This window comes from Panthera tigris, chromosome A1, assembly GCF_018350195.1.
Source record: "Panthera tigris isolate Pti1 chromosome A1, P.tigris_Pti1_mat1.1, whole genome shotgun sequence".
Classification (NCBI taxonomy): Eukaryota; Metazoa; Chordata; class Mammalia; order Carnivora; family Felidae; genus Panthera; species Panthera tigris.
This window is the reverse complement of record NC_056660.1, coordinates 142160983-142179902: the sequence shown is the minus strand read 5'-3', so window position 1 is coordinate 142179902 and position 18920 is coordinate 142160983. Positions and strand designations below refer to the sequence as shown.

The 18920-nt window shown below is 41.1% G+C and overlaps 1 protein-coding gene across 3 annotated transcripts in view; it reads left to right on the top strand.

Moving 5' to 3' along the window:
• The window catches only part of ARSB (arylsulfatase B), a 167685-nt gene that overhangs the window by 7254 nt on the left and 141511 nt on the right, over positions 1-18920 (top strand). For all 3 annotated transcript variants that reach the window (XM_042989110.1, XM_042989113.1, XM_042989099.1), the window contains exons 2-3: positions 8217-8403; positions 12954-13144. In XM_042989110.1, coding sequence (XP_042845044.1) covers positions 8217-8403; positions 12954-13144 — 378 coding nt within the window. The remainder of the gene's footprint in view (positions 1-8216; positions 8404-12953; positions 13145-18920) is intronic.

Genomic DNA, 18920 nt, shown 5'->3' with positions numbered 1-18920 from the left:
TGGTAGACGTGTTAATTATTGCTACAATGGCAATGATATCACAGTGTATAAATGCGGCACACCTTAAACTTACAGTGTTATATGTCAGATATATTTCAATACAAATACGTAATCAAGGTATTTGTAAAAGTGACCAGATAAATAAAAATGCATCAGCTTTTCTAATAGAATTTGTAGAGTGCTTTTTAGTTCAAAAGAAGACTTGAAAATGCTGAGTTTCTGGGGCGCCTGGTTGGCTCAGTTGGTTGGGTGTCCGACTTCAGCTCAGGTCATGATCTCACAGTCCATGAGTTCGAGTCCCCCATCTGGCTCTGTGCTGACAGCTCAGAGTCTGGATGGAGCCTGCTTCGGATCTGTGTCTTCCTCTCTCTCTCTGCCCCCCACCCTCACTCACACTCTGTCTCTCTCTCTCAGAAATAAATAAACATTTAAAAAAAAAAAAAGAAAATGCTGAATTTCTTTATTCTTACACATTGACTCTATTCAATATGAAATATTCGTTTTACCTTTGCACTCTTAGTACACACTTTATTTTATTTATTTAAAAAAAATTTTTTTTTTTAACGTTTATTTATTTTTGAGACAGAGAGAGACAAAGCATGAACGGGGGAGGGTCAGAGAGAGGGAGACACAGAATCTGAAACAGGCTCCAGGCTCTGAGCTGTCAGCACAGAGCCTGACGCGGGGCTCAAACTCACGGACCGCGAGATCATGACCTGAGCCGAAGTCGGCTGCCCAACCGACTGAGCCACCCAGGCGCCCCTCTTAGTACACATTTTAAATGTGGTGGTTTGTTCTCTGTTGTGACTTCTCGGTAGGATTGTCCTGCTTGGTCCTGGCCTAGAGAAGCACTCAGTGTTGAATGTGAATGTGAAATGAACAAATGTGCTAAGAACTTAAACACCTGAGCATTTCCTGTGAGAGTTCACGATCTTCCCTGCTTATGGTATGGTTGGTCTGCCATTTTAGTGCCCCCGCTTCCTTTTTTAGCATCTAAAAAGATTAAAGGGTAACTAAAGTCGTAGGCCTTAGTAGGAGCACTTCCTTCTAGGAAAAAATAAATAAACAAGAAAAGTAACTTTGGTCCTCAATTGGGAACATACGTACCTTGGGAACTGAGGGGGCCACTCCATTAAAACTCTGTAACCTTGGCAGAGAATAGAAGCAATGAAAGATGACTTCAAGGTTTTATTCTTAAGGGACCCAAGTCACATTTTTCTTAATCATGCTGATAAACGGACAGGACATCTCAGGGCTTTTCACTCACCCCTGAAGCAGAGCCTTGGACAGGAAATGTAGGACGGAGGCTGTGCGGGAGCACTGTGGGTGATTGTTGACTTTTGCTTTGACTTTGCTTTAAGTTGCTGAGACCCATGGCTGCAGGTAGAATAGGGCACTGCATACTGGCATGGGAAGAGGAAGGGGTTCTGCCTGAGGATGCCCTCTCCTCCCTGCCTCTTTTCCTGCCTACCCATTCTTTATCATCTTGCCTACCCAGCATCCTGCCTACCCATTCTTTATCATCCCCCCACCTGCTTGCCTCTCAGTGGACTCTTGTCCCTGTTTGCCTCTCCCTGGGCTCTAAGACTAGAAGTAGGGCAAAGAGGAGTGAAGAGCTAGAAGTAGGTGGAGTGACTGGGGAAGGAAGGAGGTCACAACTTGGGAGGGTTAACAGGACCCTCTGGAAATGGCCTCCAAGGAGCGAGAGGTAAGAGGAGCATACAGTACGGGGGCCATAGGTGCCTCTGAAGAGAAAGCACTTATGAGCCTGTATTCTTGTGCTTCCTTGGGGGGAGAAACATAGGATGCTTTAGCTCCACAGTGACAAATAAGATGGCCCCCTACTAAAGCACATCATGGCTATAATGCAGGGAGCCACGGGTGACCTGATCTCATGGATCTTTTGTTTTTGCTAAAGCCAGGTGTCTCTCCTAAGCCTAGCCAGAGCCAAGAGGCGTTTTCCCAGAAGGGTAGAGGCACCTGGAGGCCATATTCTGGATGTATGAAGATGTTTTAAAGAAACAGTTCCGTATTTTACATGTTTTACTTCCCACGTAATTGGAAATGAGGCAATGAGGAAATAAGTTTGGGGCTCAGTGGAGTATGACCCATTGGCTTACGGGATGTTTTTGCTGATTGATTTTTGAGGTTTGTTATTTCAAGAATCACCTTAAGTGTAAGTTGTTAATGTCTGGTAACTCTCTTTGTTTTTGTTTCTTTAATCTTATCATTTTGCTAAAAATTTCTTTTCCTCCATATTTTCCTACCTTCTCATTGTGAGCTTTTGGTTGGCTTTATAATTTAAACAGAGGAAGGCACTGAAACAGTTTTTGCCTTGTTTATTTTTACAAACAACATCCCTTTGTGGGTTTAGTCAGAGATTTACACTCTTTGCTAATCACCACCAAAATAAATAGACCCTTAAAACTGTCAGTGACACCAGCCAGTTCTGCAGCCCGAGTTCGGGAGGACCAGGCCAGATGGCAAAGTCAGGCCCCTAACACACATAATGTGTGTTCTGTAGCTCTTGGCTTCAACAGCATGGGCAGCTGACTGCATTTTAGAAAGCTTAGGGGGGAGGGAGCCGATTCTCCAGGATCCATTTGTTCTGTGGGGCAGCTCCAGGAATAAACCCTAAGGCGGCATGAGTGGTACTTGACCGTGGTTAAAACCTGTGGTGTACTGACTCAGACACAGGCTGGAAATTCTGAACTCCTGGCTGGCCACCAGCATGTTCTGTGATTGTGTTCCTGTCATGAAGCGTCCGTCTTAGCTCTCTGGTGCATAAAGGGGAGGGTGGAGTTGCTCGTTTTTCTGAATTTTCAAGTACTATAGCAGTACTTGAAATTCTGTAGCAGAATTTTCAAGTACTGTGTACAAATACTTGGGTACAGTGAGAGTATGAGTTCATCTTGCACAGGTCAGATAGGACAGAATCTTCCTTCCATTCAACAGGATGTTATCTCAACACTAATTACGTTAGGGGAGAAACAGCATTCATTGCCTTACTGGTAGCAGTGGTTCACATAGCCTCTGGGAGAGTTTATTATCAGTTTGGTGGAAATATTGTGCTCTGAGCTTCCAGATCAGAGATAATAGAGTTCCTGGACCTCTTAAAGGGGGGATAAGTGAGAGGTTCTGATGTGGGAGCCGCCCTCCTCCCTCCCCCTTTTAAGTTCATGACACTCCACTGATAGTTCCTTCCATGTCTACACAGGACAGAATAACTCACTGGATCAGATACATTTTTATATGCAACAAAATACACACACAAGGATTTTCATCACTTACCTCATGGAAGGAATCTAGAGACAAGCCAGGTCCTTTACTGATTATATAGACCCTTTGCCTTTGTGCAGGGAATCCTTGATGGTCCAGTAAAATCTTAGGAGAAGCTGTTTTTGGAGAGAGGATTTGGTTTAATGAAGAACGGATAGCCACACATGGTAGGTATAGAGTTACTCCTTTGGATTCTCATGTATTATCCGTATAACCCTCTCCATCTGTAATGCTCTCTGAATACTGAAGATGGGTGCTAGGATGGAATTGTTTTACGTACTGTTGTGTTTACAAGGGGACACTTCTTTTTCTCTTGATTCCTATCGGTGCCCTGTTACCAGCCTGCCCCGTGATGCATGGTGTGGATCTGTCGTCCTGTGCTCTGTTGGAACCAGCTCCGCATTGGCCTGTTTACTGCTTCTCTACACATTACAGCTTCCTTACTTCCAATAGTGTTTGAACAGACTAAAAACATGTTTTTGGCTGTCATCCAGAGTTTGGCTTCCGCTTCCCCTGTAATGCCATAAAAATGCTCTGTCAAATAAATTCTCGGGAATTGAAGAGAACAAATTCTCTGCTCCATATGATTGTAGATAATAGAAACAGGCTTCAGCTGACCACCTGGCTTGATGCCCATGGTCTAGGAAAACCGAATCACACAGCATCCCTTGGCAGTGCTTTATAGCTATCAGAGTTAATTCTCTGCATGCGATGGATGAGCTTTCCACTTAAAGAAATCTGCACATAGCATTTATCTCCAATGAGTCTTTTGAATCCCATAAAATAATTAACTTTACTTTTCCTGCACCAGTGCCAATTCGTGTATATTAGAAAATTTTTGATTTTCTAGGGTTTTCTAGGGTTTATTTTCTGTCAAGTAAATTTCAAGTGTTAACCATGGACAGTCTTTCTATGATTTGGGGTGTGTGTGTGTGTGTGTGTGTGTGTGTGTGTGTGTGTTTTGAGAGCAGTGTTTCTTGTTCCCTGCCTGGATATTGTAACATCCTTAGTATTCAGGATCCCAGCTGGAAGGAGCTGGCATAGCCAAATTAGGATATTTAGGGAAGTTTACTTATAAGGGGACTGTTTTCAAGAGTGTGAATTGGGGGAAGGGGACCCCAAGTAAAAGTGTATAACCCAGTGGAGCTGTTACTAGCCCTGGACCGGAGGGGAAGGAAGGAAAGAACCTAGACACAGAGAGTGTCATGTAGAGAAGGCTGCCTTCAGGATGGCCTGCACAGAACTGGCCTGGTCTGGCAGTAAAGAACCACTTATCTCTTCTCTCCCTGTAATTTCGTGTCAGGGCTCCCCCTTGGCTGAACCCACTTAGAAGCCAGAAGGTGCAGAGTTCTTTGATTTGGTTCCCATAGGTCAGCTTCCCCAGGGCAGAGAGCAGGACAGAAGGCAGAATGTGGATTCAGAAAGCAAGTGGAAGGCATCTGGCACATATCCCAGTGGAGGTGTCCAGTGATTTCTAGGAAAGGCATAGAAATCTTAATAGAAAACTTAAACTCACTTTTATTTTTAAATAGTTTTAGCGATGTGTGATTGACATACAATAAACCACATATTTAAAGTATAGAATTTGATTAAGTTTTGATATGTATCTACTTATCACCACAGTCAGGAGAGTGAACGTATCCATCACCTTAAAAAGCAATCCGTTTTAATTTCACCTTAAAGATATTTTATATGGTTCTTTTAAAAGGGTATGGAAAGAGGGGCACCTGGGTGGCTTAGTCGGTTAAGCGTCTGACTTTGGCTCAGGTCACGATCTCACGGTCCGTGAGTTCGAGCCCCGCATTGGGTTCTGTGCTGACAGCTCAGAGCCTGGAGCATGCTTCGGATTCTGTGTCTCCCTCTCACTCTCTGCCCCTCCCTGGCTCTCACTGTCTCTCTCTCAAAAATAAATAAAACATTAAAAAAAAACTTTAAAAGGGTATGGAAAGAGGAGTGCCTTGGTAGCTCAGTGGTTAAGCGTCCGACTTCGGCTCAGGTCATGATCTCGGAGTCCATGGATTCGAACCCCGATGTTGGGCTCCGTGCTGACAGCTCAGAGCCTGGAGCCTGCTTCGGATTCTGTGTCTCTCTCTTGCTCCCTGCCCCTCCCCTGCTCATGCTCTGTCTCCCTCTCAAAAACAGATAAAAATATTTTTAAAAAAGGGTATGGAAAGATAGCAGGAAGTGAAGCAATGGCAGGTGCAACTCAAAAAACATCAGTTCTGGAAAGAGACCCAAAAATGAAATTCAAAACAGTGTCAAAGCTTGCGAGAAAGCTTTTTTCAATAGTAGCTTATAATAAATGAGAAAAAAAAGATTGTGAGTGTGAATTTTTTTTTGGCTTCTACTTTGTATCCGTTTATTGCCATGTATTTAAAATAAGATAAAAATAATATGAGATAAAATTCTTTCTGGTCTGTGTAGTCAGTATTTGAATCTGAGAAAATCAGTGATTAATCAGTATTCAGTAGTGCCAGTAAAGCTGCGGATGTGAAGTTTCAGTGTACATTTTATCTGTTATTCACATGACCACAACATGCTTCTGGGGCAGGTCCAGGCTCAGGTGCGTATTCTCTATTATGCCACCCCATCTTTCAAGGAAGCGAATTGAAATGTAGTGGAGAAGGCATGAAATGTTATTGATAACAGGGGCACCTGCATGGCTCAGTCAGTTAAGCATCTGACTTCGGCTCAGGTCATGATCTCGTGGTTCATCAGTTCGAGCCCCACATCGGACTCTGTGCTGACAGCTCAGAGCCTGGAGCCTGCTTCGGATTCTGTGTCTCCCTCTCTCTGCTCCTCACCCACTTGTGCTCTTTCTCTCTCTGTCTCTCAAAAATAAATAAAAGTTAAAAAAAAATTTTTTTAAAGAAATGTTATTGATAACAAAGCTTACAGTTATTACTATGGCAGTTGAATGCTTAATATGCCCTTGGTGATAGAGCTGAGATGGGATTTAATTCCCAGAGCTTTATGCATTCTGCTTTAAATTATAAAAGCCAGTAAATCATTTGCAAACACATTTTTGCCATTTATTAATAGTTGCTTGCTACCCACCTGACAGCTGATGGAGGCCAGAGAGTTATGGCTTGGGTTGAGAACTGGCACTCTCAACCTTCTGTGTCCCCAGAGACCCATTTATGCTAGGGAAATCAGGAGTGGCCCGCCTTTTCTAGGGAAAGCTTGTGTCCAGTGCAGAGTTGAATGGGAGACCCCAGTCCCATTTCATATAAAGGAAAGTACCTCCCTGGCTAAGCTAGGAGCAGAGAAGAGGTGTGAGGTTTGGTGGAAGGGAGGAGCTGGGCAGGGCAGAGCCCCCAGGGACTCCAGTCATGCCCCAGCAGGGGGCGCAGTGGCACTTATCAGCATAGGAACTGTGACGGGCCACAATGCTTCCATGCTGGCCTTCGGATTCATCCAGCAAGTTCAGGGCTCAGGGTCTTTCCACTTTTTATCTCTTATGCCTAGATGATTCTTGCCTCAGCTTTTTCCAAGGCTCTGTCACTCTTTCCCTTGATTCAGATTACTGCTCAAATGTCTCCTTTTGAAGTTTCTTTTGCCACCCTCTCTAAAGAATCATCTCTGTCACCAGTGACCACTATTGGACATTATACATCACTTCTCAACATTTTTGGTCTTAGGACCTCTGCATCTGCTTAAAAATTATTACGGAACCTAAAGAGCTTATGTTAGGTGGCTTGCACCTTTCAAAATTCACCATATCAAAAATTAAAATGGAAGTTTAAAAATATTTTTGTTCACTGAAAAACAGCAATAATAATTCCATTATATGTTAACATAAATAACTTATGAAAAGTACCTATATTATCCCAAACAAGATAATTGCAAGAAGAGTGATATTGTTATGTATTTTTGTATGTGTCTTTTATTAATAGAAGATAGCTTATTACAATCTGTCATTGTTTTGGTAAAAGTTTATGAAGAAGATCTAGCCTTACAAAGGTGGTTGGAAAAGGAAGGGTAATTTTAATAGCCTTTTCATGTAATTGTGGATATTCTGTTTTAATATCACACCAAGACTCAATACGTGATCATTTCTTAACAGCTGATTATTGTGTGGTCCTTGTACCCTGGGCGTAATAGTGTGAGCTGCTCTTATAGGTCAGACGGCTGCTTTTTTTTTCCCTTTCTTTTTTAATTTTTTTAAATGTTTATTCATTTTTGAGAGAAAGGGGGAGACAGAGAGGGAGAGATAAAGTGTGAGCAGGGGAGGGGCAGAGAGTGAGCAAGATACAGAATCTGAAGCAGGCTCCAGACTGCAAGCTGTCAGCACAGAGCCTGATGTGGGGCTCAAACTCATGAACTATGAGATCATGACCTGAGCCAAAGTTGGATGCTTAACCAACTGAGCCACCCAGGTGCCCTGGCTACTTTCTTTTTTTTCTTAAGAAAAGGTTGGTCACTGACATTTGAAATTATCGCTTCCATAAAAGTAGAATAAGACATGCAAGGCATTATTTTCATTATATTTTCAAATAACCCTTAAAAAAATATCACCTAATCTCGAAAGATTACAGAAGCTCCTTTTAAACCAATCACCAATTTCTCATGTGCCCAAAAATTGGAACACTTTTTCCTTGGTAGGTTCACACTTCATATTATGGTTACTTTTTTTGAGGTGGGAAGTGAAATGTTAGGTTAATGACTTCTAACATAATTCCTTGATAAATATTTATTGAAATATCTAATGTTTGTTATAGTGCTTTTGTTCATTTTTTCCAATCCTGTTTATATGTTCACTACCTTATTTGAATAAGTGAGTAAAGAACCATGCAGAAATATCCTTGAGCTGGTACAGGAATTGAGTTAAACATTCAGGTCTACAGATATGTGCAGTACGTTAGGCATCCACTTTATCTACTTGTTCAGAATGTTTCAACATCATCGATCTATAATTTCGTGTTTATCTCTTTAAGATCCACACAGGTTTACAACACCAAATAATCTGGCCCTGTCAGCCCAGCTGCGTCCCTCTGGATGAAAAACTCCTGCCCCAGCTTCTAAAAGAAGCAGGCTACACTACCCATATGGTCGGAAAATGGCACCTGGGAATGTACCGGAAAGAATGTCTTCCAACCCGCCGAGGATTTGATACTTACTTTGGTAATGGAAATGCACATGTTTCTTTTACAACCTAGACTAGCTGCAGCCATCTCATAAAACACACCCAAGTGTAATCACATAACTGGAAACTTGAACACAGAATGAATCATTCAGCATTGCCGTGGGGCAACTTTCTAATGCCACCTCCAGAAACCTGGCTCTCTGCTCAGCTCGTGGTGGGCAGCAGTCCACAGGGAGGCACTTACCTTTGCCAGAGTATTAAATGCCATGTTGGGGCCTTGAAAGAGTTTGCTACGTCCACATCTGAGACCACTGTACTCTAGAGAACCTTATTACCAAAAGGGGATACACTTGCTTTTTAAAAAAATTCCAGGGGTGCCTGGGTGCCTCAGTTAAGCATCCGACTTCGGCTCTGCTCATGATCTCACGGTTTGTGAGTTCGAGCCCCACATCAGGCTCAGTGTTGACAGCTCAGAGCCTGGAGCCTGCTTCGGATTATGTGTCTCCCTCTCTTTCTGCCCATCTCCCACTCACGCTCTGTTTCTCTCTCTCAAAAATAAATAAGCATTAAAAATAATTAAAAATAAAACAATTCCAGGCAAAACCCAACACAAGGATATTTCCTTCACAAAGTTTCACACTGTCTTTTTCTCTCCATGGTCTGTCCCAAAGATTTTTTTCTGGAGACTGTGGAGGAGACTCCATTGGCATCCTTCTCCCCTTCTGTGAGGTCTGTTTTTGAAATCACTAGATTGGGGAGGACCAATCAAAAAAATAAATAACAAATGGTAATAGGAAGGTTAATAAGAAATCAGAAGTATTTTATGGACTGGATAGCTGTATAAAAATGTGAAACCCAAAGTTAGTTTTAAAACTCACCTTCTTTTAACCTGTTACAAGCTGTGTCTTAATTAACAGCCTATTAATCTTACCGGTGGCTATGTATCTTTCTGACGAGTTCTTTTCATCTCGTGCTGTCGGGCGGTTTAGCTACATACTTCTCTCATTTGTCTCTTCGTTTATTTACAATCTATCACATCCAAAAAGGAACACACTGAACATAAAAAGTTTAAAAATAAATAGAATAGGGGTGCTTGGGTGCCTCAGTAAGTTGAGTGTCTGACTCTTGATTTCGGCTCAGGTCATGATCTCACTGTCTTGGGATCGAGCCCCGTGTCAGGCTCCATGCTGAGTGTGAACTTGCTTGGGATTCTCCTTCTCTCCTTCTGCCCCTCTCCCCTGCTTATGTTCTCTCTCTCTCTCTCTTTCTAAAATAAGTTTAAAAATAAAATAAAATAAAATAAAATAAAATAAAATAAAATAAAATAAAATAAAAATGAGGGTGAGTAGAAAAAGATGGAATCGCAGCATGTCACCAACTCACAAAAAACCTTCCTGGCTGTAGGTGAACTTCACATTGAACTCTGCAACTTTAGATTTCTTATGTCTAAAAAAAAAAAAAAAAAAAAAAAGGATATGGTTGTAAGAGTCGCATTATTTATAAGATAAATGGAAGCCAGATGTTCAGGAAGAGTAAAGCATTTTCTGGCTCTTAGACCTGAGAAATTTCTCCTTTGGGAAAAGGTGAGGTGGACAACATCGTCAAAAACAGCATTTTAGTAATATAGTGGTGGTTTTCTTGTACGTGTTTCTTGAAACATTCCTTTTTATTCAAGGTAGGGCAAGAGTGCCAACGTGCATTTTGGTGATTATATAGAGCCCAAACAATGCAGTCGAAACACACAGTTCTGTTGTGCCGTGTTGGATCTGGGGTTAAAGTTGAGATGCAGGGATATCAGGCATGAGGCCATATGCGCCTTGCTCCCATACAGTTTCTCTAGACATTGCTAATTAATCATGGCATTCTTTCTTGATGAAGCTGGATATATCCTCAGCATCCTGAAATAACAGTTAAAGTCAGACTTGGGTGTCAGACCTCTGTCATTTTGGAAATTCTAGAGGAAGAAACAGCCTGTATGTATATCCTTTGACAATTTTTACTCAGGCCTTTGCTGAAAGATGGGTTAATACCTATACTCTGGCAAGAGAAAGGACTATAGGTTTTTAAATTTTTTTTACTAAAAGCCAAGTCATGTATTTAAAAATTCAATTGTACAGAAGAAAATCATATCCTTTTATGAGAATTGAGAAGCCTGAGGATTCAGATGAACAAATAGCCCACATTCATATGGATTTGTAGATAGGAGGGTTTAATGACTATACAGTGGTTATCACTGTTATGACTTCGATGTTAAGTTAAAAAACTAGTCAGATAATTGTGGGGCTGGTTGCACAACTCTGAATACCTTAAAAACCATTGAATTGTAAACTTTAAATGCGTGACTTAGATGGTATATGAATCATATCTCAATAAAACTGTTAAATAAAGAAGTCAGAGGGTTAGTTGTTCAAAATATATTTTCTGGGGCACCTGGGTGGCTACGTCAGTTAAGTGTCGGACTCTTGATTTTGGCTCAGGTCATGATTTCGTAGTTTATAGGTTTGAGCCCCATATTGGGTTCTGCGCTGACAGCGTGGAGCCTGCTTGGGATTTTCTGTCTCCTTCTCTCTCTGCCCCTCCCTGCTCACATTCTCTCTTCTCTCTCAAAAATAAATAAATATAAAAAAAAGTATTTTCTGATTTTTCCCAAAAAAGCGTAGGTTGCCATCTTCTTTAGGCTCAGCATATAAGTTCAAATCTGTGAATCATTGTTGTGATAAAAGCTGTATATGATTGTCACATGGTTGTTTGGTATCAGTCTGGCCGAGTATGTAAATAAATAGTTCTATTCCTGGAAACATCCTATTTGTAATATCTTTTTAATATTTATAGTTCATACATCTTTTAATCAAATATATGCTATGCTTATATTCTCCCAAGTAATAGAAAACATTTAACATTTACACTGAAATAACCTGAAGTGATTTCCTCAAGCTCTAATACCCAGAAGTTATTAAAAATCTCAGCTAGAACCCCAGTTTCCTGACCTCTCTAATCATCCATATAAGGGCTAAAATTTCTTTTGTGGATACATTTCTTTCTCTACTATATATTAATTAACAAACACATTGGATTTCCCTTTCTCTTACATACATCAGGAGAAAAGATTACTATTTAAAAGGTGTTCTTAACACCGAAGGTATTCATTGTATTCAGGACTTTGAATTTATTGAATCATGGAAAAGGAGGAAATTAATTAAAAATGAATTCATTTTTTATTTTTTTTTAATTTTTTTTAATGTTTATTTATTTTTGAGACAGAGAGAGACAGAGCATGAATGGGGGAGGGGCAGAGAGAGAGGGAGACACAGGATCAGAAGCAGGCTCCGGGCTCTGAGCCATCAGCCCAGAGCCCGATGCGGGGCTCGAACTCACGGACCGCGAGATCGTGACCTGAGCTGAAGTCGGACGCTTAACCGACTGAGCCACCCAGGCGCCCCAAAATGAATTCATTTTTTAATGTAAACTGTGTAAGGATTTTGATTGTGATTATAGAGAATGTTCAGGACTGGGGAAAGGGCAAGACCAATTTTATCAACCTCATTTTAAGGTTAATAAGCATTGTTTGTTAGGAGATGGCTCAGAGCTTACTTCTTTTTAATGGTTGTATTGAAGTGTATTTCACACACCATATAATTCACCCAACTAAAACGTGTGCAATTTATTGATTTTTAATAAATTCACAGGTGGTGCCACTGTCATCCAATCCAATTGCAGAATATTTTCATCACCCCAAACAGAAACCCCATCCCTATTAGCAGTCACGCCCCATTTTCCCCCACCAGCCCTAGGCAACTGCCAACACACTTTTTGTGTCTATAGATTTGCCTATTCTGGACATTTCATATAAATGGAATCATACAATATGCATGATTTTAATATTTTAGGAAAATAGAGAACATTTTCAGAAACAGTGATTCATTGAGAAAACCCATTTCTTTTCATGTTTAAATCCAAATTGTGAGATAAGTAGTTGATACCATTCAAGTTTGGGGCAAAACTGAGATCGCCGTAGGTAGAAAAATCTACTTTCTTGCACCACATTAATTTGATCTTTTGGCTCTGTTAAATTATGTCTAGAGCTTCTGTTTGGAAAGGTTTGTATCATTCACCAGTGGGTGTCAGCATCTGACTAAAGATGATTCTGCCTAGAGCTGCTTCTATAAATAACCTTGAAGCCAGTCTCCCAAGGTCAATATCAACATTATTTGAATCCTGTGTTCATTTATGTGATCACCTCAGAGTACAAATTTGTAAGAAATCACATTAACCGTATGCTATTTTTGCCGTTAGATAGCTTTAAAAGATTAAGATTTTGTCACCTTTACTGAATTTGAGAGTTACATGACAGAGCCTTATGTTCTGAAGACTTGCCTGAAGAATGGTTTTGATTTTTTTTTTATAACATTTTAATGCCTCCTGCTAACACATATAGAGATGTTAAGAAGTGGTGCTCTGATTAGCCTTGTCATTTGATTAGCCTTGTCATGGGTAATCAATTGCACTAGGCAATTAAAGGCTGAAACATTAGTTTGTTTAACAAGTTTTATGCTATGCTGACTACTTTCATCTCCCATTCTTGTTGTAGGATATCTCTTAGGTAGTGAAGATTACTATTCCCATGAGCGCTGTGCATTAATTGACAGTCTGAATGTCACACGATGTGCTCTTGATTTTCGAGATGGGGAACAGGTTGCAACAGGATATAAAAATATGTATTCGACAAACATATTTACTGAAAGAGCTACAGCCCTCATAACTAGCCATCCACCCGAGAAGGTAAGTCTTGCTTCTTTGTTAATATCAAAATTGTGTTTAAGGTAGCATCTCTTCAGGTGAATATAGAAAAAGGCTGCTTGTTTAGGAAAAAAATCCGTTCTAGGGATTTTTCAAATTTTGGAGTATATTGGAATCAGCCCGGGAAAGCTTGATAAAAATAGAAATTCCTAGAGCCCATCTCTAAGAGACTCATTCTTTGGGTCTGGGGAAAATCTGTACATCAGCATTTTAAAGAAACTCATCAAGGGTAATTCTGATGCCAAATGGGTCCTCAGATCACGCTTTGAGGAATACTGTGTCTACAGTGTTTTAGTAGAAATATAGTTTTATTATTTTGGTGTATTTTGTGCATGTGCTATAAGCAATTAGTACATTGACTTTTTTTAAGTGACAGGCTTGTGTACAAAGATGAGGCTATATTATGGCAAATTTCCTGTTACGAGATCAACAAGCTTTAGGTTCAGGGCAAGTCCTCTTAACTTTGTATTTTAGGTATTCTAGATATTTTGCATTCCTATGTTAATTTCAGAATGAGCTGGTCAATTTCTACCAAAAAGTTCCTGCTTGGATTTGGATTTCATTGAATCTGTAGACCAACTTCACGAGAATGAGTATCTTAACAACATTAAATCTTTCATTCCCTAAACATGGTATACTGATGAGCCTGGTTTTTACATTTAATACACTGAACTCACTGTGTATGTCACATAATAGAATCTTTTGATTTATTTAAAGGTAAAAATAGAAGAGAGTCAGAATTGCCTTAAAAACAATTTTTGTTGTTGTTGTTGTTAATCTAGAGTTAGCTTCAGAAGCTAAATTCTCTGAATATACCTTTAAAATTGGGTCACATATTCGTGTTGTCAGATACTGGGCCCAAAATGTGGCTTCATTAAGAACCGCATTAGGACACTGATGAAATTAGTCCTTCAATAAGACCCTGATGTAGCAAATTCCAGAATGTGCAGTATTATCTGGTGCTTCCAATTTTCTGCAGTTTTCCTCTTTGGCAACTGAATGTCCTCGGGGTAGATCACAATTTGGATTTCAGTTTACATACCTGTTCAGATGTGGTACCTGGCCACTGACTCCCTTTTTGACATAGTTTCTTCCTGGCTATACCTTTACCTATTCTAAGTGTTGGGGGTCTTACCTGGTATCTCTCCTCAGTTTTGCCCTGCTTGGGCTTTTTATCACTCTTACATGCTGACCAGCTTGGAGTGGCTGTGCTAGCTATGGAACATGTAGGATCAGAACATTTGCTCCAATATGTGGACATATGTGAGTCCTAAATCTAGATCTGAACCAATATTCAGAGATGTGGAAAGATAACTGCTAGGTAATTGGCTTAGGTTCTCAGTTTTCCTCTGTATGCTTGGTGTTTTATTTTTTTATTTATTTATTAAAAAAATTTTTTTTGATGTTTATTTATTATTGAGGGACAGAGACAGAGTATGAGCATGGGAAAGACAGAGAGAGAGGAGGAGACACAGAATCTGAAGCAGGCTCCAGGCTCTGAGCTGCCAGCACAGAGCCCGACGCGGGGCTTGAACTCACGAACTGCGAGATCATGACCTGAGCAGAAGTCTGACGCTTAACCGACTGAGCCACACAGGCGCCCCTGCTTGGTGTTTTATAGATAGTGCTAAAAACGCAAACAATAAGATAAAGTCTTAAGGGAATTATGGTTCTTACCTTGTCCTTTGAGGTAGGCACTGTTTTACAGGTATAAGCAAACAAGTTAAATTAACTTGTTCAAGGTCACAGAGCTACTGAGAGTCAGAATCAGAATTGAAACCCACACTGACTCCAGAGCTAAATGCATTCAACAATCTTCCCCAGTTCACAGCTAATATCCAAGATCAAAGAATATTAACTCAACTGTGTGATTCAGCTGGGTGATTCCAGTCTTGACAGTATATTGGGCTCATCTGGAAAGGTTGTAATAAACCCCAGTAACAAATACTGTGATTTATTGGTGGTAGGGGGTGTGTGTATCACTGGTGTTTAATTACCCCTCTGCTCCCACCTCCCACCAGTGATTCTGAGGTGCAGTCACAATAATTGATTCCCTTCAAACACAGAGGGGCAAGCTCAAGCCAGCTGCCTTTTACAGGCTTACAATATAACACTGCCTTAATCATGCAACCACTATAATATGCCTACAGCAAAAATTAGTTCCCATTAGGCAACAATAGAGTATTCTCTCACAGTGCCCCTAACATTAAGCGGATAAGAGGAAGCAGCTGGGTGAAATAGTTCCTTGTGGGTGGCCTGCCTTATCTGGTGTGGTGTGGAAAGCAGAGGAACTGAGGGAAATGAGGCCCGAAGAGCTCACAAGCTATCCAAACTTGTGTTATTAATATAGTGCTGCTCAGAGGTAGCATTACAGAAATTACCAGATGAGAGAATGCTCATTTTCCTACAGTGTCTGAAATATTCTGAAGCAGTGTCCAGCATTCCCAACATCCTCAAGATAAAGTTTCAAGCATGGACATAAATGAATGAAATAGTCAATACTGAGTGACAGTCCCAGAATGTTTGTTTGAGACAGCTAATATGGATGTTTACATTTTCAATTCTCAGTAAAATGATGAATCACATCGTTCCAGGAGCTGCGCTTTTCATCATTTTATCCCAATGGTGAAGCTAATTCTGTGCCAGTTTCTTAGGTGTTATATATAGACTGCAACATAGGCCACTTGTCCTAAGGTGGAACTCGTTAAAGAAATACACATGAAGTATCCACAAGCCATCTTAAAAATGTGCCTATTTTAAAGAGCACTTGAGGGGAAAAGAGCATATGGAGCTGCTTTGTCACAGAAACACAGTTGGTGCTGGTTTCAGGGAGAGACTGCTAATAACCACTGCACATGTGTTGGGAAGGAATGTCTTTTTTTCTACAGGGTCATTCCTTTAGTACTAACACTACAGTGTAAAAGCAACATGTCTATAAACTATCTTTCAGTTAAAAATAGCCCCCCTCAACACTTTGCAGAATAAAAATAAAAGTTTTCTCATAAATCTAACCTACTAGAAGCTTCTTAAAGCAAATGTGAATTTCTAGTGGTAGACACTTTTCCATGACACAAGTTGGACAGAAGTGTCTTAATTTGAAAGTCAACAATAGAATAACAATTGAAAAAATTTTTTTAACTTTTATTTATTTTTGAGAGAGAGAGAACCAGAACCTGAGAACGGGAGGGCAGAGAGAGAGACACACACACAGGATCGGGAGCAGGCTCCAGGCTCTGAGCTGTCAGAACAGAGCCCGATGTGGGGCTCGAACTCACGAGCTGTAAGATCATGACCTGAGCCAAAGTCTGATGCTCAACTGACTGAACCACCCAGGAGCCCCAATAGAATAACAATTTACAAGTGCATCATATTTCTTAAAATTTGTACTTTAGGAAAATCTACTAAAGAAATGAAAGTGAGGCTTTCTTCTTCACTGAAATCAGGTTTCTTAGCATGGTGAGGATATTTGGAGTATAGATCTTAGGAGTCGTATGGCATAATAAGAAAGGGAAAAGAACCCTCAGCATCTTATCAACATGCTAATAACTTTAGGTAATAATGTCATACTTTTATGTAATACTTAAACATTTGGTCATGATTCACATCTAGGATTTTGTTTTATATTCTTAAAAAGCCTGAAAGGGTTATAGTTAGGGTTGGTGTAAAGGTGACAGCTATAACTGGCTTGGTCGGAGCAGAGATCAGGACCCAAGAAAGAGCAAGGGAGAGATCAAAACTCAGCTCCAGGACTACAGTGCTTTGAGTCATGTCTTTAAGGTCAGAATGGGCCCATGGGTCTCCAAAGGCCCAGGCATGATGAGAACTCAAGTCAGTCGATGGCACAGTAAAACAGGCCATTCCCAGGATGGTGACTGTTTGCTTTAGGCTATCAGTGAGCTCAGCCCACATAGGCAGGTGTGGGGAAATTGACTATGTCTGTTCACTTCCGGGGGTTTTCAAACAAGCAGCTGTAGGCAGGGTCCTGATTGTGATTGGACAACCCTAGAGCCCTAGTTAATTATCTTTTCCACTAGGCTATTGTGTAGTACAAAGAAGAGTACTCTATGAATTTTTTTTTTCATTTAAAAATAGTATTGAAATGTTACGCACCTAGCCTTTTGCGGGAATGAGTTGTTTCATGGATAAAGTTCACCTTGTGAGCACTGAAACTTTTTTTTTTTTTGAATGTTTACAACATTGGCTGGAACTACTCTCAATTGTGTTGCATCTGGCCTCACCTTAATAAAGGAGTGGCCCTCTACACCATTTTGCCTCCTCCTGGTGAACCAGAGACATGTTGATGCATGTGTATGTCTGCCCATACACTGTATGGCCCTAGATTACTGCTGGTGAAATGGGAAAAAAAAAAAAAGAGAACTTACTTTGTTCGAGGAACACTTTCATCTCTACTTGTAAGTGATTAGGATGTGGTTGGCAGGTAGTGTGAGGTCTTTGCCTGGCCTGTGACAGTCACAGGCCTCATCCTCAGAGGAGGTTTTTTACTCCCTCTTCTTAGCTTATGCTCCTTCTGTTTGAACTAACAGAAGCCTGACCACTGGAAAAATGGGGGAATTGCTGCCGTTTTATGACTTTGAGCCCTCAACGGTGATGGTCATATCTTTAGCCCCCTAAGGAATAATTGTGGGAAAGATTTTCAGGTAATGTTTTGCTGTGAGTAGAATGTGAGTAGAATGATTTCCATACTGAATATTTATAAGACTAATGATGGTCCAAGAATCATTACTTCCGCCCCCTGATGTGTTTTTTTTTTTTTTTTTTTTAACATTTTTATTATTTATTTTTGAGACAGAGACAGAGCATGAACGGGGGAGGGGCAGAGAGAGAGGGAGACACAGAATCGGAAGCAGGCTCCAGGCTCTGAGCCATCAGCCCAGAGCCTGACGCGGGGCTCAAACTCACGGACCGTGAGATCGTGACCTGAGCTGAAGTCGGACGCTCAACCGACTGAGCCACCCAGGCACCCCCCTGATGTGTTCTTAAGAACTCTTCCCTACCACCCTCCCTGGCTGTCACTTCTAGAGGTCACTTGCTGGCTGGGGATAACCTGCCCCCTGTCCTTTTTCCTTCCCAATGTGGATGGGTTGCCATGTTGCTGGTAACGACCTGATTGAGAGCATGGTCTCCTTGAGCAGTGAGCCCCTTCTCTCATATCTCCAGCCCTGCCCAGAGAATCTAGACCAGGGTCACAAACTCTGGTGTTTACAGGGGCCAGGCTGCTAACCTGAATAAGTGAAGCCACTCAGAACAGTGGGGAGGCTGTAGAAATTGGAGCGCACTTGGGAGTAGGGCCTCTATTTCACGCTCCAGCCATTTGTTACCAGATGGAGCGTGGGCATGGAGTTGTTGGAGTTCTGATTTTTCAAGGAAAATTTTTTAAAAACCACAGAGTTTTATGTGATATTTCCTGATTTTAAAAACTTTATGTGGGCTGCAAATTGTTGTAGTCTTCCAATTTTAATCCTGTTCTCATCCAGACCATGGCTGATGGCTGGGGTTGGTCTGATCTAGTGCTAAAGACCCAGACAGCTTTTCCAACAGCAGACCCTCATACCACACTGTGAGGTCATCGATGTCCCTGCACATCTGTTCCCCTCCAGACGTCTCAGCCCAGGCTCCTTCCTCACCACCTGGGCAGGGCATGTCCTGGGGTTCCCTTCACTGTGGTCTGGGAGAACTCAGAAGTTTCGGTGTATGTGTGGCTGGAGTAGAAAGTGTGCGTATTGAGGCGGAGTGGAGG